The sequence below is a fragment of the Myxocyprinus asiaticus genome, chromosome 21 (genome assembly GCF_019703515.2).
Source record: "Myxocyprinus asiaticus isolate MX2 ecotype Aquarium Trade chromosome 21, UBuf_Myxa_2, whole genome shotgun sequence".
NCBI classification, from domain to species: domain Eukaryota; kingdom Metazoa; phylum Chordata; class Actinopteri; order Cypriniformes; family Catostomidae; genus Myxocyprinus; species Myxocyprinus asiaticus.
The window spans coordinates 13066735-13093781 of NC_059364.1; the positions used below are offsets into that span (position 1 = coordinate 13066735).

Sequence of the window (27047 nt, forward strand, 5' to 3'; positions counted from 1 at the left end):
TTCCAAATTTGAGTAGCCCTGCTTTAGAGAGTTGACAATTACCATTTTTTAACAGTGCCTCAGTAACTTTTGTGTTTGTTTCATCTTAGATTTACACTGACACCTACAATAAAGGCTTGGATGCAGCATAATTTAAAATCAATAGTTTCAGGTATGTGATCAACCAAGGACTAAAAAGAAGGAAGGAAGCCCAAACCCCAGCCGTAACAATAGCATTATCTGTGGGTGCTATCTCAATGCGCATGTTTTGCTGTTGGATTCTCCATTTTTTTTTAAATGTTTTTTGGATGCTCCATATGTTTCCGCAGTGCAGTCTTACCATTTGCTCTATAATTAATAGGTTGGTTACATATGTTGCAAATTGCCTTGCCTGGTTCACTGATTTTACTGAAACAATTCAGTGAAAGGGTGCACCCTGGACACTCTCCTGCAACCAACTCCATTTAAAACGATTTTTTACCCCTTCATCAATTGTCTTTACTTCAGGGCTGTTCACATCTATCCTAGCCATGAGTTTATGGTATGCTGGAAACAAAGAATAATAGAAATAAATGACATGTAGACTTGTAATTCAATTATCTGACAGTAAAATGACAAATACAACACAACAAATAGCCTCTAATGTTAATAATAAAACGTTAAATCAATTATAAGTCATAAGTCAACATCAGGAAGGAGGCTAAATCCTATAAGCAACTATTTTTCTGAAATAAATATTTCACATTTGGCCACACAAAATACGAACCATTGTAATTACTCAGTTAATTATTATTTTTTTTTCAGTTTAATAGTCAACTAACAATGGTTAATCAAATAGGTTGATACTTTGTGCAAAGCTGTCTTATGCTGATGTTAAATATGATTAACAAATGGCATTCCTTCACTATGCATCAGCAATAATTCGCACACGTAAAAACAACACTGTGGGCTCAGGAGAGCTCCACACGCAGCCGCTAGATGGCGCCTCTAACCCATGCAGTGCTGTCGGCATTAATCCGCATGTAATAATAGTATTTAAAAACGCAGCATTTTGCAGTTTTAGTACATTTAAGTAGACCCTTTATTCCAGTTTGACTTAGAAACGGAGTAAGTCAAGCATTTGTATTGTTGTAAGCCATTAAATCGTGGAATAGGCCATTTCGCGATTTCAGTCTATATATAGTCTATAATGTTGCTTTAATGGATATCACACAGACAAGCAAGAATTCCAAAATGTTAAGGTTTTACGGCATTTTGTAACTTACACTGTCATGTCCGTTGCAGTTTCCCACCGAATTGAAAATGACTGTTTCCGCTCGCACTGTGCGCAGTTGGTCGTTAGAGGGCGCCACAAGGCTTCAAAAACAGCTGCTGTATATTCCCTTTAAAATTTCAAAAGTCTTTTGTAATGCATTTTGAAAAGTATACAGAAAACATAAAAAGTATTCAATAATATGAAAACAGCTACCACACCACACGGATTCCTCACACTTGGTTTTTATGCATGAATTTTAAGAGGTATCAACCAGTACAATTACATTCAATAAAGCAGTTTTTGAAGGTGTCAGTATTTACAATGCACATATTTAATAAGTCCAACTACATGTTTATAATGCCTGTAAAAGTATGTATAAACACATATTGTACATGTTTTTGTAGTTGTGTAAGTTCTTTGTTTTTGTGGCTTTGAGAGAAACAATTTAGGTTTCTTGATTAACCCTTGAATTTTCCAACCTTCTTTTGCTGGACAAAAGACAATTTCTTCAGACAAAACTGTAGAGACCATTTTCAGCTGCATTTTCATCTCTTCCGTTTACAGGGATAACACATTACAGACAACTATGTACTACATAATGCCCATAGCTTCTTTTTTTATATAAAGCACTCAGCACATAGGAGAACTCACAGTATTCTCTTTAGAATTCATAATCATTATTCACAGTCTTAACAGTCAGGGAAACCGCTAAAATTGCTTCACTATGCACACAGTCACTTTTATTACTCTCTCAAACGCACACAAACATAAAAAAAACTGCACAAATAAACATTAAAGCCTTTCATCTCAATGTTGCTGTAGTCTGTTAGTTATCCTCATTGTCTTCCTTGGCACAGCTGCATACATGCAGAGAACTGATGTCCCAAGAGCTGTGACTAAATAAATTAATGTTTTATGTTCAATTTGATCTGGTTTTGGCAAATCACCATTTTCTTGCACAGTTTAAGGCACTATAATTAAATACAGAACCATAAAAAATGGACTCAAACAATAGTGTCATCTTCCTTAGTCTAATAAATTGGCCCACACCAAGCACAAGGGTTTCAAATATTTAAAGAAGTGGAAAGTTATTTATTTTTTTGTTCAATTATAAATATATTACCGCTAAATCCCATTAGTGCAAAAACATTTCTTCACAATATTAAAGAACTACATTTTCTTCAGATAACTGCAACTCCTTACATTAATTAATGTGAATCCATCATCTCAAGAAACGAGAAAATAGAGTTGCCAAAAATTATCTATTAGTATATGGTCATTCCAAATTTGAACCTTATATGCATCTCACTTTATAAGCCTCCCTTTGTTCACCAGGAAAAGCTGTAGTTGTTAGAAAGCAGCAACAAGTGCCTTGTTGTTAAGGTTGTACAAATATGCAGATGTCAGGATAGTAGTGCAGATATATAAGGGTTTATTTCTATCCTCCATTGGTCGAGTTAACCAGCTGAGCAAGGAAAGTACTCTGAAATTTCAGCTGATAGATTGCCTCTTTGCAGTGGTTAAGATGTATTTTGGCGCTCTCTGTAGGCCACAGCAAGGAACAGCCATGCCTGGTATTTTATGCTTTGCTTTCAGGTCGCAAGGCCTCCATTTCTGAGACATGACTGTCACTTTGCCTGCAGAAGGAGAAAAAAATACAACACTTATTTTCAGCAAAAATTACTAGTGTTGCTAACATGAGTAAACTGGCATTTTCTGAACATAGGCTGGCCAACTGTCCCGAATTAGCTCGGACATTCCATATTTTGGCCGATTTAAAGAAGTCCCGTAAGGGACACATATGTACCGTATTTTAGCGACAAGTGTGGGGGGGCTTTCTTACATAAGTGTGTATGTCTTACCGCAGTAGCAGCTGCAGTTGTTTGTTGTTGTACTGCCTGCGTTTTTCATCGATGGGATATGTTTTAAAGATGAGCAGCCCCAAAGCTATGAGTGATACAGGAGCAGCCGACACCAAAATCTTTAACGTCATATTCACAGAATCAGGCTGAACACAACCTCCCGTCACATAACCTGCAAAACTGAAGAGACAGAAAGCAAAGGAACATGAAGGCAAGTGTGCAAGTCTGATCGTGTCCGTCACTGGTTATTTTTGTGGGCAGTAGGTATGCTGGTTACACATACCAAAATAGTCAGAGCAATTTAAATCTTAAGTTATTACTTTATAATTCGTGTTAATAATTACTGATATACTCTCACAAGCACACAAATGGGCCTTTTACTACACACCAGGGTTCCTACACCTTCTGACCAATGAATTTCCTTTTATATGGATTGCACTCAAAAAGCTATTTCTTGCCAATAAAATATTATAGAGCGGCACATAACTACAAAAATCAATATTCAGTATCGAAATTTCCATGCCTTTTTTGGGGGGGGGGGGTTTTCCCCTTTTTCCCCTTTTTCTCCCAATTTGGAATGCCCAATTCCCAATGCGCGCTAAGTCCTCGTGGTCGCATAGTGATTCGCCTCAGTCCGGGTGGCGGAGGACGAATCCCAGTTGCCTCCGCGTCTGAGACAGTCAACCCGCGCATCTTATCACGTGGCAACCACGCTCAATTCACCATGCGCCCCACCGAGAACAAACCACATTATAGCGACCACGAGGAGGTTACCCCATGTGACTCTACCCTCCCTAGCAACCGGGCCAATTTGGTTGCTTAGGAGACCTGGCTGGAGTCACTCAGCACGCCCTGGGATTCGAACTAGCGAACTCCAGGGGTGGTAGCCAGCGTATTTTACCACTGAGCTACCCAGGCCCCCTAATTTCCATGACGTTTAGGATTTTATCAATTTGGAAATTTGTCCAGGCCTGAAAATCTAAATGTTATAATTCCCTTTTATTTCCAGGTTTTCCAAAGGTTTTTTATTTGTTTGGTAACTCAGAAAAAGGAAGAAAGAGAGAAAGAGTTACCTTAATGCCAGCGTTGATATTCCAAGTGACACTCCAGAGGCGAATTTGGTGAAGAAAACATAGAAGGAGTAGAAAATAGCCTCATGGCCGTGGTAGTCAGGATTCTGGACTTTAAAATCATCTACCACATCAGGAAGCATAGACCTGGAACAGAAGCACATCCACTTTCACATCTTAAAATGCTGAGTGTTGGAGACAGGGTCTCCATGTATTCATTCAGACTCAGCCAAAAGCAGTGGCTATTGGTGTAGGGAAGAGTGTGGTAAGGTAAGTCAGGAAGCTGTATCACCCTCTTAATCAAGAAGACTGTGTACAGTTTTCAAATTACACTTTTTTGAGGAAGAGGCCATCATTTACAGCTACCTGTGTTTGAGAAAATCATATTAGAAAAGCTATGAAATTCACTTGTTTGCGTAATCTTAACCTTGGCATGACAGAGCCTTCCCCTAACTTTGGGCAATTTGTGTTACTGGATCATCGGGCATATTAGTTTTAACTCTCTCATTTCTCCTTCCTTAGAGGAAAACTTAAAGGGATAGTTCACCCATAAATGAACTCTCATCATTTACTCACCCTAATGCCATCCCAGATGTGTATGACTTCCTTTCTTCTGCACAACACAAATGGAAATTATTATCCGTTTTTAACTTTTTCTCCCAATTTGGAATGCCCAATTCCCAATGTGCTTTTAAGTCCTCGTGGTCACGTAGTGATTCGCCTCAGTCCGGGTGGCAGAGGACGAATCTCAGTTGCCTCTGCGTGTGAGATCGTCAACCCGCGCATCTTATCACGTGGCTTGAAGAAAATCTCAGCTCTGTAGGTCCATACAATGCACGTGAATGGTGGCCAGAACTTTGAAGCTCCAAAAAGAAGTCAGCATAAAAATAATCCACTCGACTCCAGTGGTTAAATGAATGTCTTCTAAAGCGATATGATAGATGTGGGTAAGAAACAGATCAACATTTAAATCCTTTTTTACTATAAATCTCTACTTTCACATTCTAAAAGTGGAAGTAAAGATTTATAGTGAAAAATAAGTTATATTTTCATCTGTTCTCACCCAAAACCAGCTGGATTGCTTCAGAAAACATTGATTAACCACTGGAGTCTGATGGATTACTTATGCCGACTTTATCTGCTTTTTGGAACTTCAAATGCCTGATCACCATTCACTTGCATTGTATGGATCTACAGAGCTAAGATATTCTTCTAAAAATCTCCTGTGTTCTGCACATGAAAAAAAGTCGTAGACATCTGTGATAGCATGAGGGTGAGTAAATGATGAGAGAATTGTCATTTTGGGGTGAACTATCCCTTTAATTTTGTTGATTACTCTATAATTTGTAAAAAAATATATATGAAAAATGTTTTTGGAAATCTGAAAATCTGTTATGACACCTAATAGTGTTATTTATTTATTTTATTTTTTGTACGGGAGCCACGGCCAAACACTCACCAGGGCAGGAGGAAGGCTGCAGCCACACTGGCACCAGCAGCAATGGATACGATGTAGCATATGATGAGACTACTATTTACACACCCCATCATGATCATAAAGGGCACAGCCCACTAAAACACATACACACATGCACAAAGGTCATGATCACTTCCATCATACACATTTCACAGAGATGTAAACATAAGAATGAGATACCCACTGTGATGCCAATGTATACAGCAGTCTTCTTCCCAAACCGACAGAGGAACCACTGCCACATGGGGATGGTGAGACTGGCGGACAGCTGGGAAGAAAAAACATGCCTTAATTATTACTGCAAAACCTTATTACCATATTATATAACAGTGATAAAATGGTGGGCATCTTTCACACTTTTATTTAATAGATGTTGAGTTTTTGTTTAAATTCTGCACAGATTGCCAAAGTTAAAAACACTCTTTTCATGTGTCGACTCAAATCAATGCTGCTTCTAAACTAGAAACAAAGGTCTTTCATTGCTATGGAGATGGCTAACCACATCCAAACCTGAGTGCGCAATTATATGTCACAAAACCTAACAATTCACGCACACAAACACTTATTCAAGCGGTTGGTTGAAAACACTCCAGTGACCCTCACCATTATGACAAGTAAGATATTCTGAAAATCCTTTCGGAATCCCAGTGTGTACTTAATGAACACAGCAAAATTTCCCTCCAACAGCTGAGAAAGAAAAACAAACACACATATGAGAATCCATTAAGAGAACGAGGATTACTGTAAATAAAGTGCCTTCAAACCAAACCTAACTTCAGTCTTAAATTCTAAACTTGACTTGATCGCAGACCTGTTCTAATGCTGACTATTATCCTGAACCTAAACTCTTTTTCTCCCTCTCTCTCTCTTTGTCTGAACACACGTGTTCATCTCTATAACACAGAGCAGTGCTGTGGTCAGTTCCAAAACCTGCTCTCTCTCCCTCTCACTCACTCACTCACTGTCTCTCATACACTTACAGAGTGTGTTTTCATGCACATCTTACGGAATTAAGCAAAACCCAATCGGCACACCTACATTTTTGCACAGAAACACCAGAGAATGTCAAAATCTCATGTAAACGTTGTTTACTTGTTTTGTCAGGTTTTATAATAAGCTGATTTTTTTTAAATTTTTATAGTTGTTATAGTTTTGTTGTACATGTAAACACAGTATCACAGACATCAGTGACCTGAAAACCCTTCCAGTTTAAAAAACACAAAGTCTGGACCTAAATTATGTGGATTCTGAGAAGGTGATGACCATAAAACAGGATGTACAGCTCTGCTTGATTTCATAGAGCGAATGTGCCTTTTCATAGATGTTCACATGTTTTAATGCATCTCTAAAGCATCTGTCTCACCATGAAGGCCAGTGAGGTAAAGAGGAAGGCCAGCACCAGTTTAACATACGGCCCATGACCCATCACAAGTCGCAGACCGGTCAGGAATGATGCACGCCTCTGCGTTTTTTTTAAACCACCCTCAGCTGAAATGGAGAAAAATCATTAAAATTCTGCTATAATTACAAGTTACTGCTGAGGTAATGTTTGTGATGTTATAAAACAGATAGTTCTGACTCCAAACTGTGATTGTGACCTTACATTCTACATTAATGCGACAAGTTGCTTACTTGCTTGGCAACTGCAAACATTATTCTTAAAGGTGCTATAAGCCGTTCTGGAATTTCCACAAGCTAAAACGTTGGATTAGCCACGCCCCCCATTTACAAAACATTTACAAAAACGGTTGTCAAAAACAACAGCATCAAAATAGTGCCCTCAACTAACAACTATTATGGACAACATGGCATAAAAATGGCATTAAGCCTCAATAATTCGCTGCAACTACAAAATTATGAGAATGCGCAAAATGGTTGACAGACAGAAAGTGTCAGAGACTGCGGCCGGTTGACACATTTTTTGTTTGTTTATGGAGTCTAGTGCTGTCCCAGAGACAGGTGAGATATCTCACGACACTTATTTCATTACCATCTTTCAGGGAGTAGGAACATTTTTGCATACCTTTCTAAGAAAAATAAATAAATAAATCTCTTACAGCATCTTTAAGAGCTAAATTATTTGGCAGAAGAACCAATTTTATTATTTTATAGTACTTTAACTTCTCATATTGTTGTTACCATAATTTATGCTCTACTTTGAATCATTCCTAAAAACACCCTTAACTGTGGTTAAATCACTGTAACGTAAAGCCTCTTGTGGCTTATGCTTTTAGTGTGTGTGTGTGTATGTGTGAGTTAAAACAATGTAACTCACTGTCCTGCTCTCTCACTCCAAGAAACAGCACAACAGCACACATAATGTAGATTAAACTTATGATTGCAGAAGCAATCATATATGCACACCTCTGTGAGAAAGAGAGAGATGTGAGTGTGATGATCAGGTGCTGAAGGCTGATGGAATATGAAACCATCCACTACCTTAACTTGGTCTGTTCATACTGGCAACACCCCCTCTCACCTCTTTAAATATTTTATATTCATTCAATGTGATCTGAGTGGCATTTTCCTGCACAGAGTGATTGGAGCTGCTGGTCAGAGATGTACTGTTAATGCAGGGGCTGTTGGCCATGCCCACAATCTGGCCTTGGACGGCAGTGCCAATTACCATACCCAACACCTCTACAGTCATACCTGAGAGAGAGAGAGACAGTAAGGCTTTGTTTGCACAGCACATTTTGTTTTTCACATCTGAGCTTTCTGCACTCTTTTTTTGCGGCATGTCTGAATAAAGACGTACATAGAAACGGGGCAGATCTGAAGTTAAAGCATCAGTCTGTTTGAGTATGCTGGAGAGGAACAGGTCTGTCATCATATTTTACGGTTGTAATGCGTTGCTGAGTGTGTTACATAAGTGATTGTAACAGTATTCGAAATGTACTAAGGCATGGAAATGTTTGTGTTTGCTCTTACGGTATGCTGTGGCTGAATCTCGTTCTCTCTGCTCAGTGCTGATGAACATTGTCAGAGCAGAGTATGGCACATGGAAACACTTCAAACACACACATACAAACAAACAATTACACATTACTGACTTACTAGTATGGCATTAATATATGCACATATTATACTGTATATAACCAGTCAAAAAATCTTTGCATACTCTGGGCATGAATAAAATGTAAATAAATTTATAAATTACGTTGTCCACAAAACTCTCAAGCAAGCATAAGCCTTTTGATCTAAAGGTTTTTAAAATTAAATGGGAAACATGAGAGCCATTCAGCCAAGTGTGTCCAAACTTTAACTGAGAGTGTATATGCAACTACATAAATATATAGCATCACAGTATGTAAATGTTAAAAGTGTATGTGTACTAACTGTCTGAAGAGTCTGGAAGAGACAGTAGAAGAGCAGATACCAAATCATCTTGCCCTGCTCTATGGGAGGAACCACCCATATCAGGAAATAACACAACACAGCTGGCATGGTGGACATCAGAATCCTGCAGAGAGACAGCCATCATCATCAGGCATTAAACAAGGGGCCCTACTGTGCAGGATTACATTTTTGATGTCAAACCTACTGAACCACTGAGAGTTTGGTGGTGCATGAAAAGGGATTCTAATCACACCACATTTCAAAGCTCTGGGCACAGTGACCACTAGCAGTCATTCTGAAACCAAACGTTCCTGTATCATCTATTTTTGTTGCGGGGGCACCAGTGGCAGGACTGACTCACTCAAGACATCGGTGAGATAAGATATGCATACAATTTGACTAAATTTAGACATGTGAATGAATGAACACTTTTTCTACTACAATAATCCTGCAAATTAATGATCAAAGATACAACATTTTGGAAGTTGCATTTAAATCCACTTGGCTCAAAAATCTGATCATCATCATCATCACCATCTAACTGTATTAAGTAAAGCCTGTTAAAGATGCTCGACTTTAGTTTGACAAAAGGGATAATACAATATCTGGTTGTTGCATCAAAGAACTGAAGTACAAAATCCTGTATAGCAACTCTGCTGGTCTGAGGTGGGCTGCTGAATACAGTTCTGCAAGTGTTTGAGCAGAATAACTCATCCTTAAGAGGTCAATTGAGGTAATGACTGCGGCATTACCTCAACTTTGTGAGGTTCACTATCTTTCCCCAGGGCCAGACTGTGGCTCTGAACAAGGGGCTCTGCTTAAGCCAGTGAAAGTTTGGTGGTGCGTGAACAGGATTTCTAATCACGCCACCTCATTCTAAAGCTCTGAGAACTAATGCAGTAATTTACTGGAAAAACAGTGACCACTAGCTGTCATTCCCCAACCCAAAGTTCAGAGCTGGGGTATCTTATGTTTTCTTTCCTCTTCATGGTCAAAACAGGGAAAGGGGGATGATTATAGAATTTAAATTCCAATCTATTTTGGCAAAATTATTTAGCCAGGCTGAAAAACAAGAGGAGAAACTAAAATTAAAGGCTTGGTGTATTTATATTTTATGTACGAGTAATCGGAGTAAACCCTTTTAGAGGAAAGATTTAGCAGACAGCATACATTATACACTGGCTGCAAAACCCCTCTAAGATGCCAATGCTGACAACTCCAGTGTTTCAAAGAAAGAGCACAGGCTACATTTTGAATGAAATACTGCAGTACTGCTTATCACAGTATGCCATATTTCAAATAGCAGTATGCTGCATTGTTGACACATTACCTCAGCTGGTTGCATGTTTAATTCAGTGAGTCCATTTATCATGTCTGAAATTAATTCATTTATTTTGCATTTTTAATCCAAATTTGGGTAAAAAATAAAAGTTATTAGTCACAAGAAATTGCATACTGTATATCTGAACTATTACTTGCTCGATTTCATGGTGCATATGTGATTGTATGAATGGAGATGTTAAGGTATGTGTGTTGTATAGGTATTTTTTGTTGATGGAACTGATAATGTATTGTCAGATTTAATTGAATCTGTTGGCTTAAATATATGAAAAATATAACAGTTAAATCACAGACAACTGATTGGCAGATGCTAAATGGAGAGCAAACTAACTTCTAACAGTCTGGTATGGCAGCTGCTCTGTCCATCATCATGGTGGCTCTACAGGAAGCTGTAAAAAACACCCTGTCTATTACTGTGGTTGCCCTCCATGGGGAAGTCCAATTCAGGTCATGTCCTTTCATGCACTGCCTATGTACTCCACTTGCTTCTCATTAACATAACTGTTGTCTTCATGCCATCAAGCTTTTAAACTGTGCACAGCCTACAGACAGCTGGTGATTACTGGAGGGGGGAAAACAGCTGTAAACTTTAGTACTGCAATACATGCTTGTCATGATATTGCATCGATACATTGACAGGAAGCATAGATTTTCAGTTTTTGAGCAAATTGAATGGATTCACTCTAGATATTTTAGCATGACAGGGGAGAAGATGCTTAGTATGAAATGTATTCAATATATTTAGGTTAAATATATTTGAAATATATTGTTATTTTGCTCACTGCAGTCACATAACATTACACAAATATATCAGAACTGAATCACAATTCATGATGCATCGAAAAATATAAAAAGACACGCAATGTTTCATACAGTATCATGGGCCTTTTGAAATTCTTATAGTTCCCATCCATGTGGCTGCCAAATATTGTAATATTTTTTATATTTATTCTAATTCTTTATGTATTTGTTGTACTTTATTTCTGATTTTTTTAAATATTTATTTTCCCCATCCACATTTTTATAGTGTGGTCAAGTTAGCGCCACATGGTCTGTTTGTCAGGACACTAAGTCAATTCAATCCCTTTTTGATTGCGATCAGCAACTGCTGTTTCAAACTTCCTCTCCCAGATCTCATATATGCTACTTAGAATCTGACTGGTTCATTCCAGTGGTGTGGTCGGCTCAGCCAATCAGAAAGCAAGAGTTTTTTTTTTTTCCCACCAGAGTCATCTGTCTTTTCCCAGATGCTAATCATAAACGCACCTCAAGCCAATGTAACTCTAGTCTAGATAATCATAAATTTCACTCCTCTATCAATATCACTTTATGCCTGCATTCATATTCCATAAACTAAATATTAGTGTGATGACACTCTTTGCTCTTAAAAAGTTGATTTAATCAATTAATTTCTTTTAAAAAATTATATTACATTCCATTACAGCTACAAGTACAATTTTCTCAGCACTGTCAAGCTTGATGGGGTTTCATTATAACGTTAAAGTACAAAATTATAATCAAGTGAATTGCATCAACACACATGACATATCTTTAATGAAGAAGAGAACCAGCTGGCTCCCATTAATGGAGTGTGAGGGTGTGTGTGGCTAGAAGTTACAATGCACTTGCTGTGTAGAAACTAAAGGCTGTTTTTTTTTTTTTTTTTAAATGGAGAGTGGAGGTAAATAACTCTCCAAACCTTTTTAATCAAAGCATTTTCTGGTTTATCATCCACTTTCATGACCCAAATGCAAATGCAAAAACCACAGCAGATGGACTCAGCTCCGTCACAACGGTTACGGTTTATTTTTGTGCCTCAAATATGCCGTCTCCTTTAGATCACCGCTTCCTGAGGGACACGTGACGCCATGCGAGAAGCAGACGTGTGAGCGACTGGCTCTGTGCATTTTGCTAGTTTTTTATTATTTTCATGTTATAATCCGGTGAGATTCGATACACCCAGTTACATATTTGCTCTTTGAGGTAAACATGGCAAAGAAGTCAAAATCCTCAGACTCTGGAGACATAAAAAGACACTTACGTGTTCAAGCTGAGGACTCTGACGGGACTGCGAGCCGGGGACTCGATTTGGACGGCACGTCGGGAGATGAAATCCAGCGTCAACTGTCCAACATCTCAGTGATGCTGACGAAGGTTGTTGCTGACTTGGAGGATCTCGCTGTAATACGGCGATCAATTACGGCGATGGAAACAAAATTCTCTGAATTGGTCACAAGAGTCGCAGATGTTGAGAAACGAATCGATTACCTGGAGTCGTCGGAAAGGGAATTATCCGCTAATCCGCCTGCGTCCAAAACAGACTTGGAACACATTTTGGAAAAACTTGAATATTTCGAAAATATAAGCCGAAGGAATAACATACGAATTGTTGGAATTCCTGAGCATGAAGAAGGCAGAGATATGGTGAAATTCCTGGACGAGCTCTTCCCAAGTCTGCTCGACATAACAAGCCATAAACTGGAAATCGAGCGAGCTCACAGAGTCCCGGCTCGCAGATCTACTGAGGGAGACAGGCCCCGATCAATTCTGACCAAATTTCTGAGATCATCCGATAAAGATCTCGTGTTGCGCCAGGCGATGAGCAAAGGAAAGCTTTCTTGGAAGAGTGACAATATTTTCTTGTTCCCAGACTTCGCGAGTTTGACAAGAGAGAAACGCGATCGGTTCAAGGAATGTAAGAAACTCTTACATCAACGGAAGATCGCTTTTGCAGTGATGTTTCCGGCCAAACTGAGAATAGACACCAGGGATGGCGCCAAAGTATTTACATGTCCCAAACAGGCACTCTCCTTTATAAATACATTGGAGTGAGTAAGCCATTTGATGTCTCTCATATTAGTGGACTGACTTGCTGTTCAGTGACTCGATTGTCTGAGGAAGCTGGGCACCATTTTTTTTTTTTTTTTTGCGTTGGCTCCGCCTAGCAGCTGGAGTTTGTTTTGTGGCATGACCCCTTCAAGAAACATTTTTGCATTGACGGAAGATCGCTTTTACACTGAAGTTCCCAGCCAGATTGAGAATGAACACAATGGATAACCACAAAATATATGCATGCTCACATAATGGACGTCTTTTATAAAGTTGACGGGCTGAGTAAGTCATGATGTACTTTTTTATGCAGGCTCCGAGTGAGTTTGGCTCTTGATCATCCGAGGAACTGGGATGCCTGTGTTGTTTCTTTTCGTGCTGGTTCCGCCTAGCGGCTGGAGTTTGTTCTTGTGGAGTATTTTTAAGGGACATTAGAATGATTACATCATCTGCTGCACTCATAACAGCCGGCTCACTGAACAACTGTTTGTCTGTCTGAGGAAACTGAACGACTTTATATCAGCTGGAGTTTGTTTTGTGGAGGAACACACCTTCAAGACTGTGAATTAATCTACACGTCTTTGTGTTTATTCTGCCTGTTGGCTGGGGTCTGTTTTACAAAGTATTTTCTGTTATGTAATTTTGCCTCACAAAATTTGTGCAGAAGCACCAGACTTGAGCAGTCCGATGGCAAAGTTTCACGGGGGTTCTCGCAGGTGTACATGGACCTTTTGAGTTTAAAGGGATCGATGCTGGTTGGCGCTGTCGTGCGCAGTGTTAATGTGCACGTTTGTATTTTTTTCTGTTTGTTTTTTTTGGGGGTTTATTGTTGCTCTAATGGGGAATGTGGTCTTTATAATCTTGTTTTTGACACACAATTTATTTTTTCTATTATATCAATATGTCAGTTATTAATATGAGTGGATTATCTCTCTCCACATGGAATGTGAATGGGTTGGGGCACCCCATAAAAAGAAGGAAGGTTACTTCTTTTCTTAAGCGTAAAGAATATGTTATAATGTTTCTTCAAGAAACACATCTTTCCCCACAGGAAGCTGAAAAATTTGGGAAGATATGGAGTGGACATGTTTTCTTTAGTGCTGGCTCAAGTAAGAGCAGGAGAGTCATTACACTGATAAGTAAGCATCTACAATTCAAATGTCTCAAACAGATTAAAGATAAATTAGGAAGAATCATTATTGTTTTAGGGGCAAAGGTTGATTTTGGCTAATATTTACGCACCTAACACTGATAATCAGGGCTTTTTTATAGATGTTGAAGGGATGTTGCAAGCTGCTGGCACACCTCATGATATAATATTGGGAGGAGATTTTAATCTATTGATGGATTTAGTCCTTGATCGTGAAGCAAAAGTGTGTAAGCCCCCTAGAGCAAGATAGTTGCTTCACAGGATGTGTACAAATCTTGGTCTTGCAGATATTTGGAGACTTTTGAACCCATCTGGTAGGGACTATAATTGTTTTTCATCAGTCCATAAGATTTATTCTAGAATATATATATTTTTTATATCTAAGTCCCTCATTTCATCTGTTGTTGACTGCTCAATTGGAAATATCTTGGTCTCAGATCATGCCCTGGTGAGTTTAGAGGTGTTGCCACATACAGTGAAAAAGAAATCATATAGTCGGTGCTTTAATATATCCCTTTTGCAAAATCCTGATTTCCAACAAATGTTAAAGACTGAAATCAATGTTTATATGGAGACCAACTGGTCCTCGGTATCCTCTGTGGGCGTGGCTTGGGAGGCATTTAAGGCGGTTCTTAGGGGTTGGATAATACAGTATGCCTCATTCACCAAAAAATCCAAAGCACGAGAACTCGTGGAGTTGGAAGGGAATATTAAAAGTGCAGAGGCAGAGCTGAAGTGGCAAATGTCATCTGATGGCCTCAGAGAATTGACCCGTTTGAAATACAGATATAATACTATTTTGTCGCGGAAAGTGGAGTTTTGGTTATTCAGGGCAAGACAGTCATACTTTGAGTAGGGTGCCAAAGCAGGGAAGCTTTTGGCTAGATATATAAAGCAGAGAGAGTCTTTTTCTACCATTCCCTCAGTGAAAACTGCTGGTGGTGAAATATTTACCTCGGCCATTGATATTAATAATGCTTTTAAAGAATTCTATCTTGATCTTTATAGTTCCACGTCTACTGATGAAGATATTAGAAACTTTGTGGAACCATTATATCTCCCTAAACTGACGACTGAGCAAAAAAATTCTCTTGATTCTGAGATAAACATAGAGGAACTTGATGAGGTAATTATGGCCCTGCCTACAGGCAAGGCTCCGGGGCCAGATGGCTTTGCTGCTGAATTTTTTAGATCTTATGCTGCAGAACTGGCTCCACTTTTGTTAGAAGTTTATACGGAATCATTAAAGAATGGAAAGCTTCCCCCAACCATGACACAAGTCTGATTCTTAAAAAGGACAAAGATCCAAGCGAGTGTAAGAGTTACCGTCCAATTTCCCTGATCCAGCTAGATGTAAAAGTTTGGCAAAAATTCTGGCTAACCGATTAAGTTATGACATCTCTTATACATATAGATCAGGTGGGGTTTATTAGGGGCCGCAGCTCTTCTGACAACATTAGGCGTTTCATTAATATCAAGTGGTCAGTGGCGAATGATCAGAATCCGGTCGCTGCCATCTCACTTGATGCCGAAAAGGTGTTTGATATGGTAGAATGGGATTATCTTTTTAAGATCTGGGAAATATATGGGTTCGTAAATACTTTTATTCGATGGATTAAGTTACTTTATAGACACCCGGTAGCGGTGGTACAAACAAATGGATTATCTTCAGATTATTTTACTCTGGATAGGGGCACCCGTCAGGGTTGCCCTCTGTCCCCATTATTGTTCTGTCTTGCCCTGGAAACTTTAGCAGCCGTGATAAGAAAGGAGGATGATTTTCCAGGGGTGATGGCGGGAGGTGAGCGCAGAAGCTTCTGCTTTACGTAGATTATATTTGGTTATTCGTTTCCGACCGCACAAGATCTATGCCTTGCCTCCACAGAATTATCAATTCCTTTTCAAAATTTTCGGGATATAGAGTTTATTGGTCTAAATCCAAAGCTTTAGCTCTGACTGCGTACTGCCCAGTAACGGCTTTTCAACCGGGTGCCTTTCAATGGCCCAAACAGGGCATCAAATATTTGGGTATTTTATTCCCAGCAAATGTATGTGATTTAGTTAGAGTTATTTTGATCCTTTAATAAAAATGTTTGAGCGATGTGGGTAGGTGGGCTTCATTACATTTATCGATGATCGGGAAGGTTAATGTTATTAAAATGAATTGTATTCTACCTACTACAATCTCTCCCTGTAGATGTCCCCCTCTCTTATTTCAAGCAATTTGATAGCATAGCGAAGCCCTTCATTTGGAATGGAAAACGTCCCAGGTTACATTTTAACAAGTTACATAGGCCGATTGACAAAGGTGGGCTAGGCCTACCTAAGATTTTGTTTTATTATTACGCATTCGGTCTCAGACATTTAGCTCATTGGTCGCTTCCACCTGAGAGAGCCCCTCCCTGGTTTTGTATTGAAAAGGAAGTTCTTGACCCTATCTCACCACTGCAAAGCCCTTCTATCAAACTAATTGGAGAAGTTAAGTCACACCCCGTTATCTCGCATTTACACTCGATATGGACAAAGGTGTCCAGAGTGTTTAATTCGGATATTTATTTAAACATAACCTTGAGCATATGGCTGAACCTTAAACTATGTATTAATAAGTCCCTTTTCTGTTGGTCAGATTGGATTGTGAGGGGGGTTAATACACTTGGTGCCCTATATGAGAGTGGAGTATTGAGATCTTTTGAAAATTTGATTCAACATTTTGGGATTCCCAGATCTCAATTTTATAGGTATTTACAGCTGCGCCACCTGCTCTGCACTGTTTTTGGGAATAGCACGCACCCCCCTAGAGCGGCAGATACTCTGGGAGTTGTGATTGCTGCTTTTGGGAAGGGTCATGAGGCATCAGTGTATTACTCCCTGCTAATTCAGAGTCTGGGGGACGGAGCTTTAAATTCTCTCAAAAGATTATGGGAGGAAGATTTCAATTTGTTATTGGAGGAGGGAGTGTGGGCTAGGATTCTAAAAAACGTCAAGTCTGCATCTAGAGATGCAAGGATTCGCCTTATGCAATTTAAGATTTTACAAAGATTTTATTGGACTCCCTCTAGATTGTATAGGCTTGGTCTTAAGGACACACCCATCTGCTGGCGATGCCATTCTGAAGATGGAGACACCACCCATGTTTTTGGGGGTGTCGTAAGATCCAAGAATTTTGGCTGAAGGTGCAAAGTTTTGTGTGTGAGGTGTTGGGCACTCAGGTCTCGTTCTGCCCCAGACTCTGTATTTTGGGAGATGGGGAGGTCATTGATTTGGAGGATAAGTACATGAAGGACTGGGTTTTGACCAGTGTGATGATTGGTAGGCAGGTTATTTTGAGGAGTTGGAAGTCGGATGGAGCACCCTCGTTTCCGGAGTGGTGCGCGAAGATGGGGAGGGTGGCTGCCTTCGAGGAGGGGTCAAGCATAAGGATGGGAGTTAGGGATTCTTACAATAAGAAATGGGGCAATTACTTAGCATTTTGGGGGGAATCTCGAGGAGGGGCAGTGGAGCGAGTAATTTAGAGTTTAGTTTTTTTTTTTATTATACTTTAAATAATCAAGTTATTGTATTTTATACAATGTATAAATTATTATTTATGTATGTACATACACATAAAAATATGTAATTATAAAGTATTGTATTAGTTTTGTGTTTTTTTTTGTGTGTGTGTGTCTATATTCTATTGACCACAGGGGTGTTCGTGGGGGGGGTCAGGGTGGGGTGGGAGTTTGGTAGGGGGAGGGGATATAGTGGAGGTTTAATGTTTAAAGTGATTGATTCAATATATATATATATATATATACTGTTGTTGTTTTTTTTTGTGTTAATTTATGAATCAATAAAAATGTTAATAACCAAAAAAAAAAAAAAAATTTAAAAAAAAGATCACCGCTTCCTTTTACATTTTTTTATCCCCTTTTCTCCCAATTTGGAATGCCCAACTCCCACTACTTAGGAGGTCCTCGTGGTGGCACGGTTACTTACCTCAATCCGGGTGGCAGAGGACAAGTCTCAGTTGCCTCCACTTCTGAGACAGTCAATCCACGCATCTTATCACGTGGCTCGCTGTGCATGACACCGCGGTGACTCACAGCACAGGAGGCTCATGCTACTCTCCCAGATCAATGCACAACTTACCACGCGCCCCATTGAGAGCGAGAACCCCTAATTGCAACCACGAGGAGGTTACCCCATGTGACTCTACGCTCCCTAGCAACCAGGCCAATTTGTTTGCTAAGGAGACCTGGCTGGAGTCACTCAGCACGCTTTGGATTCGAACTTGCGACTCCAGGGGTGGTAGTCAGTGACAATACTCGCTGAGCTACACAGGCCCACCCCCCTTGCCTCTTTCTAAAAAAAAACTACCCCTTCCCAGAATTTCAGCTCAGAAGATATGGAATTTTGTCCCATTTCCTTGTCATTTCTGCATGAATTCAGAAGTGAGTATAATGCATATTACATATTCAGCAAACATTACAGTAGCATTGCATTTGTTTATGGATGTTTTTGAGAGGAACATACCAAGGCAGCATGCGTCCGTGGCGTGTCCATGGGGTTCTGCTTATTAAAAACCCAACTGTGGGATCAGTCACTGCATCCCAGGCCCGACCCACAAACAGGATTACAGAAGCATTGAGAGGATCCAACTAGAAGGATAGATTCAGTCATTAGTTACTGTAGTATTCACACACAGTTAGGGTTAGGCATGAACAGGCATGGCTCTCTAAAGCAGTGGATCTCAAATGGCAGGTCACAACCCAAAATTGGGCCGCAGGTCTCTTCTTATATGGGTTGCGGAAAGAAGGAAAAAAACTATGCTAAATAATAAAATGCAACTGACCATATAACCTTGCCTTTAAGATAGAAAAAATTAATAATTTTAAAAGGAAGGAGAAAATGCTTCCCCTATCTACAGTAGCTTCCCCTAATAACAATTCATCTGTTACTTGGTAGAAACTAGCTAAATTAGTCAGATGCCAACATGGACAGGTTGTGCAACATCCCCTCATCCTCGGAAAACAGAAAATACGATCTAGACTAAATTAAATATGACTAAATTTTATCCAATGAAAAATCTGGATCTTAAAGCAAAACCAGTTGAGGATCACTTAAATTATTCAATCACTAAGGGGCTATTTACACCAACATGCATCCATCTGTGCTGTTTTTTTATGTAAACATGCACTTTTTGACCGTTGTGCCGTGTCTCTGTGTTTTTTCAGCATCTTGCTCGTGAGTGCAATCCTTCATGTCAGATTAAAGAACGTCAATTTTTTAAAACGCATCTCGAAACACCTGTGTTTTGTTCTATTTGTTGTGATGCGTCTAGCTTTTTTAGCACAAGAAATCATTCGGTCTGAACAGCCCCTAACCCCACAGCAAGGACAGCAGAATATTTGTCATAAGCAAAGGCATGATTCTCCACTGTGTTGTTTTTGTGACTTTCCTAGCTCAGATAATGATTCAACCCACATCTCATGCCAATCTTGTCATTTGCTCAACTGACTTGGATGAGATTTGATTGGCTATAGCTATGGAAACTGTTACAATAATAAGGCAGCAGGAGTCCTGAGTGACTGGAGCTGAGCAATATTAAAGTCACACTATGGAGTAAACAATAAAACAGAGAAGCTGCATGCCTGCTTTCTGCCCTCTCTGATGCCTAATAACTTCCCTCCCACTGTCTCTTTCATATTTGCCTTTGACCTGGGACTCTGGGTCATTGTTTGCGTGCTTTGATTATAGCAAAGAGAGGTCATTTTCTCACCATTCTATCTAGCATTATGGAGTGATTTGATACAGTAACAAAAACATACTGAGACAGTTTATTGTTATAATAAAGATCTGGTGGTATAATTATTCTGTATTCATGCTCACCTGTGCCACATCTAGCAGGAAGATCTGCAGAAAGAAGCCCAGGGCGCTGCCCGTGATCTGATACGGAGCCCCTCCGATTGCAAAACACACCTTACTGCACAAAGTCAGAGCTCTCTTCCTCTCTTGCTGTGGGGAGAGCATAAGGGATGGAAAAAAAGAGAGATTATGAAGAGATGACAATAAAAGTGATTGTAAAATATAAACCAAGAGCCATGAGAGACCACTAAACTTTTCACCGCAACAGAACGAGATCCTGCCTGTAAGATCTGATTTAGTTTGGATTGTGTTTGTGTTTTTGTGATGTCCCATCTGAAACTCTTTTGTTTCCAGAGAAACGCTTCTGATCCCAGAACTCAGCATCAAAGAGCATTCAGAACTGCTGGAGGGCTCTTAAGAGTTTCTGTCCAACAGTAATAAGATCTTTGCTCACTCTGTTCTGGCTGTGCAGAGACAAAGTGGCCTGAATGAACTCTTCTAGCTGTATTTTAAGTTCTACTCCATATGTGATGTCACCAGTAATGTTTGACTGCATCCACAAAAAACTTAGAGATTGACCGATATTGTCTTTTACAACCAATATCGATAATTTTTTTAAGTGTCCAGTAATTGATATGCAGAACCAATGTCTAATTCTTTTATTTCGGCTTTTAGACACAATAACTAAATCATCATTAGCCTACAACAACAAGAAATATAAGCATATTAGTATTATTTATGACATTATATTTATTCAAATTTGTTTTGCTATCTAAATAGTTGTATTTTCATTTTGGGATATTTTTATCTGTTCAGTTTAAAATGTTATTATTATTATTACTATTATTATTATTATTATTATAAAATATTTTATTTTATAGTCGCCTCCGCTTCCGAGACCATCAATCCACGCATCTTATCACGTGACCCGTTGTGCATGACACTGCAGAGACTCCGCACATGGAGGCCCATGCTACTCTTTCCACGCACAGAGCGAGAACCACTAATTGCGACCACGAGAAGGTTACCCCATGTGACTCTACCCTCCCTAGCAACCGGGCCAATTTGGTTGCTTGGGAGACCTGGCTGGAGTCACTCAGCACACCCTGGATTTGAACTCGCAACTTCAGGGGTAGTAGTCAGCAACAATACTAGGGATGCACCGATACCACTTTTTCTCTTCCGATCCAATTCCGATATCGGAAATCTCAGTATCGGCCGATACCGATCCCAAGCCGATACCAGTGTTGTTTTTTTGCAATCAGTTTAGAATATCTATACATTATTGTGTGGAACTAATTAGGAGTACCCTTTAATACGTAAAGAAACACAAACCTCTAACTACACATTATTTAAATATAAATGTATAGCTTATTGAGAAACACTTTATTATTAATTAGTATACTGGAAAATTAGTAGTAAAATTAACAGTAATTCCAGTCTTCAAGTCTTCAGTAGAAAAGAAACCAGTGTTTTGTTTTTGCCTTTTTTTTTTTTTTTTTTGCCAAAAAATTTTCAGCTTACATCTGGACTTCAAAGGATTCAGATCTCTTATTTGTTCAATTTGGTTGTAAGACATCAGTCCACTTTTCATTCACACAGTTATTTTTTTGGAACCCATTCAACTTAAATATTTGTATAAATTGTAAACCAATACTAACGATGACAATAATAATAATAATAAATTGCTATTAATATTATTATTATTATTGACTTAATTTTAATTTTAAATACAACAGTAATATATTTAAATCATGCACTTTTTAAACCCTCACGCTTTTATTTTGACATTCTAAACCTCTCCAGGAAGTCCTGTATGTGTCTGTTTGTAGGCAAAATTCTGGTAAAATGCACCTCTGGTGCCGTTCTAAATGCATATTATAAGTGAACCGAACTATTGAGCATCTACATCTGAGATGCTGTTCTTGAGTAGTGCTCAAATATTGCGCACCGCTGTGAAGGCTAAAAATAGCCACGAGTGCATCACCAGCCTGTGCGTGAGTTTGTGTCAACAGAGCAGCACCATCCAATAACGCGCTGACGCTGCGCATACTATATATTTACTTAATAAACACAGCCTATTGTGATTCACAGAGCTATCGCACGTCTTCAAGTGGCTATGAATAAAATGCACGAGTCATATGAACTGCTTTAATGGTGTTTTTATGTTTTTTTGTGTCATTTTTGGAGCTTGACAGTAACGAACATAATTAACACACAGTATTGGATCTGGATCGGGCTCGTCGGACCAATACCCGATCTGTCTAAAAGCTTCAGTATCGGAGCATCCCTAGTCACTACTCGCTGAGCTACCCAGGAAGTTTCGCGTACAGATGACAACGTTGTCAAAACGATCCCCATTCACACGGATCTGTGAAAAACGACTAAAAACACTGTATTATGCATGCCAGGCCAGTAGTTGGCGATATCACTTTGTAAAGAAACACTACGTGCCTGCGCACATAAGCATTCTTCCACAGAGCGGTGAATACAAACAATGAAGATGGCGATCGCTGGTCGTAGTAGTGATGCAGTAAATCTACACTTTGCTGGAGAAGCGTCAATAAACTCAAAATCTTGAGCAGCACAAACACAGTCCTGTAGTCCGCCATTGTAATTCTGAATGTCTCGCGTGTTGTTTTGAAGTACTCGCACGCATGCCTATAGATTGAACACGTATAGCGTGCACATGACATCATCGTTTTCACAAATTCGCGTTATTGTATGTTTACACAGAGATGATAACAGCATCGTTTTCAAAAACTTGCACTTTGAAACCCGTTTTCAAAAGTTTGCATTTTCAGGCCCCAAAACGGCATTGTCATGTAAACGAACAGCCAAAAAGCATAAAAAGTTTTCCGTTTTTAGTTGAAAACGTTGTCGTGTAAACGGCCCCTTAGACTCTTATCTTTTGAATGAATATATCTGATCTGACCAATTCTAAAATTCAGCTTTGAAATCTGACAAATTAGGACTTGTGATGAGGAGGGTGGCGGGGCCGGCAGTGACTATGCCTAAAAGTCAGCCCCCAATCAGGCTAATCAGCCGAGGAGAGGGAAAGGGCAAAGCGGAGCGACAGTGAGAGAGGAGAGAGGAATAACTTGGTTCGCCGGCGCCTGGCCCTCAGCCGTGCAAGAGGGTGCTCAACGCACATTTTTGGAGTGATGGAGAGTTGAATTTGAGATGCGAGTTAAATTTTATTACTAGGCACTTAAGTATTAAAAACTAAGAGTTTAAGTATTTTATATGTTTTAAGATACGTTCATTCATTCCGTTTTAATATTCAATAAAACATCTTAATACTTGCTTGGAGAGTTTTTTGGACACTTAAATTCAGAGGACGAAGAAGGCGCGGGCGGACATTGTGCGCGTGTGAAACCAGCAAAAACTGAATTGCCAAGCAGACTCTTTTTAATGCTGAGACAGAGGTCACTGCAAAACAAGCAGCTTCCTATTGGTAAAAGTGCGAATTCGCCTGTCAAAGTTCACAAACTTGATCTGCGAAATTCGCAACTGGAAATTCTTCGCCACCAGAAGTCCATTGCGCAGATTCCCATTGAGATGACTGTATTTTGCCTGCAGGATTTCGCTGTGCAAATGTAAATGTGAACACACCTTTAGAGCAAAGAAGACCCACCTGCATTCCAAATGTTATAACTTTTGATTCCTTTGTAGTATTAACACAAAATTGTTGCCAGATACACTTGACATGTTGGGGAACACCACAAAAGGTATTTTTTTTTTTTTTTTTTTACTTATTGTATTTGCATCCTAAGACATATGTCAAAAAAAGAAAAACAACAAAATAATTCTACTTTGGACAACTATTTGGTAAGTTTTCTCAGAATTCAAGCTCTGGTTTTTTAAGGGTTTTCTATCAAATTAATCCATGTAATTAACCGCACTAAGTTATGGGCATTTTTTTTTCTGTTTGCCCTTTAGAAGGTAAATCTTTCAAAAATGCCTTCAGGGAAGGGGTACTGGGTGTGAAAACATAACTTTTAATTCACAAGGCTAAATGTCTCATTTCATTGTTTTTGCGAGCTTTAAACATGATTTGTACCCTCTGTAGTGGCATGTGTAATTTCACTGTACAGGTGTTTCACTAATAATGCACCTGTTGTGTCATAGTACGTCATGGACAGCATGCGTTTCTGGCAACGTTCTCAGCAGTTAGCCAGCGACACCAAACAAACATCAGCAAATTATGCGTGTATACAAATAACATGTCCTTCAAGTTGAAGTCTAAATATAAATTCCCCTCCGCGTGAGTGAACGTAACCCCTTTAAAGCCGGCTTTTTTCACGGTGCTTGGAGACACGTCTCAGTAAAGCCAAAATGCTTTGCGAACAAATATGTTATCCACAAATAGCCATTCCTTTAGGTAAACCTATATTTCTATATTTAGAAATGTATGTCATAAATGATGTCAAACGCCGCCGGAAGAGCAGCTCTTCAGCGTGAAATAACGGTCGCGCGCGCGAATGCCACGTGCTCTTATAAAAAGCATTGTATTCAAGACAAATGTTACGCTTTATACATCTGCACAACCACGTTATCAATTAACTTACAGTCTTCTTTAATAGGTGATCAGCGTTTACCTGGAAACAAATATCACGATGCAAAATGAAAATATTAATAAGTAGTTATTTTATTTTTTTGTACAGGTTGACTTACCTTGGCAATTTTGAGTTCATCTTGATTCACGGGTTTGGCTGAAGATATCAAGCCGGATGAAAATTGCTCGGCTCCCTCTCCTCTTGCCATTCCACGAATCAGAGTTATTATTGTTTTGCAGTAGCGAAGTGCACTAGCTTTGCTTGCTCTGATAAAGTAAGAGAGTTTGACAGAATGCCGCTTTCACCTTCGACTAGTTTCAGTGAAACGAGATGCTGATTAGTCTCCACTTCTCTTGCAGTTTCTTTTGAATGCTGAAGTGTCCACTCCCCACGCGTGTCTTCTCTTCCCCCGTCACACATCGCAAGAGAGAAGAGCCACATTGCACAAGCAGCCAAACGCAGTTATGAGTTGAAAAAAAAATAAAAAAATAAAAATAAAAAAAAAAAAATAAAAAGAGTGATTTTTTCCCCCCAGTGAAGACAAAGAAAAAAAAAACTTTTATTGCGTTGCAGTTTGGAACCACGATGTACTTTTGTTAATAAAACAGAAATAAAAAAATAAATAAAATAAAATTACAATTACAACCCCAATTCCGAAAAAGTTGGGACAGCATGAAAATGCTAATAAAAACAAAAGGGAGTGATTTGTAAATGATAATCCCCCTTTGCTATATTAAAAGCACTACAACTAAACATTATATGATGTTTTTCCTTGTGAATTTCATTAGTTCATATATATATATATATATATATATATATATATATATATATATATATACACAGTAATTTCAAATCAGATGATTGCAACACACTCAACTTGGGACAGGGGCGATTTAAGACTAATAAAAATGTGACTAATTAAAATAGCAAGGCAATGTGAAACAGGAGATTTTAAACTGGTGAGGTAATCATGTCATAGTATATAAGGAGCCTCCAAAAACAGCCTAGTTCTTCAAGAGCAAGAATCATTCAAGACATGTCAATTTGCCGACAGATGCTTAAGCAAATAATCCAGCACTTTGAGAACAATGTTCCCCAAAGACAAATTGGAAGGATTTGGGGGATTTCACCCTCTACAGCACACAATATAGTTAAAAGATTCAAGGAATCTGGTCAAATCTCGGTGCGTAATGGGCAACACAAAAATCACTTCTGAATGCTCGTGATCTCTGATCCCTCAGACATCACTGTCTTAAAAAACATCATTCATCTGTAATGGATATCATGAACATGGGCTTGTGATAACCTTAGTAAACCTTTGTTAGTCAACACCACTCGCCACTGCATCCACAGATGCAAGCTGAGGCTTTACTATGCAAAGCAGAAGCCATACATCAACACTGTCCAGAAGCGCTGCCGACTTCTCTGGGCTCGGTCTCATCTCAGATGGAAAGTAGAACAGTGTCCGAAAAGTGTTGTGTTCTCCGGTCCAAAGAGGAAAAGGACCATCCAAGCTGTTATCAGCGTCAGGTCCAAAAGCCAGTGTCTGTATGGGCCAGGGGTGTGTCAATGCCCATGGCATGGGTAACTCGCACATCTGTGAGGGCACCATTAATGCAGACAGATATGTACACATTTTTGGAGCAGCATATACTGCCATCCAGCGTCACCTTTCCAGGGACGTCCTGACATTTTCAGCAGGACAACTTCAAACCACATACTGGCCGAATAAGCAGAGAGTGTGGGTGCTAGATTGGCCTGACTGCAGTCCTGACCATCTCCAATTGAGAATGTGTGGTGCATTATGAAGCGCACAATTGGAAACAAAGACCCTGTACATTTGTGCAGCTGAAGACCTGCTTTATGGATGAATGGAGGAAAATTCCACTTTTTAAACTTAACAAACTTGTGTCTTCAGTGCCTAAATGCTTAATAAGTGTTATTAGAAAAATTGCGATGTTTCACAGTGGTAAACACTCGACTGTTCCAACTTTTTTGGAGCTGCAATCATCAAATTTTAAATTACTGTACATTAAAAAAAAGAATATATGAAATTCACAAGGTAAAACATAATATAATGTTTAGTTGTAGTGTTTTCAATATAGCAAAGGGTGAATATAATTTACAAATCACTCCTTTCTGTTTTTAATAGCATTTTTCATATTGTCCCAACTTTTTCAGAACTGGGGTTGTATTGCTACTTGATATAAAGTGTCTGCTACTTAGAACTCTAACATCAAAGAGAAACATATAGGAATTGTATTAAATTATTAAAAAATACACACATAAAATAATTAGTACCCTCACTCTGACACCTAAATTACCTCTAAAACAGTGGTTCA

The 27047-nt window shown here is 39.1% G+C and overlaps 1 protein-coding gene across 1 annotated transcript; it reads right to left on the reverse strand.

The window, feature by feature from the left end:
* Positions 1 to 1460: 1460 nt before the first annotated feature.
* On the reverse strand, positions 1461 to 25147 carry LOC127411650 (sodium-dependent lysophosphatidylcholine symporter 1-A-like). Its single transcript, XM_051647363.1, has 14 exons — positions 24824 to 25147; positions 20171 to 20296; positions 18815 to 18939; positions 8983 to 9106; positions 8575 to 8653; positions 8123 to 8295; positions 7919 to 8009; positions 7007 to 7131; positions 6247 to 6330; positions 5828 to 5911; positions 5626 to 5738; positions 4170 to 4313; positions 3097 to 3276; positions 1461 to 2871 (listed from the first exon to the last, which is right to left on the reverse strand). Exons 1-14 carry the CDS (start codon positions 24911 to 24913, stop codon positions 2814 to 2816), a joined length of 1596 nt encoding a protein of 531 aa, XP_051503323.1. The 5' UTR covers positions 24914 to 25147; the 3' UTR covers positions 1461 to 2813.
* Between the last annotated feature and the right edge of the window lie 1900 nt (positions 25148 to 27047).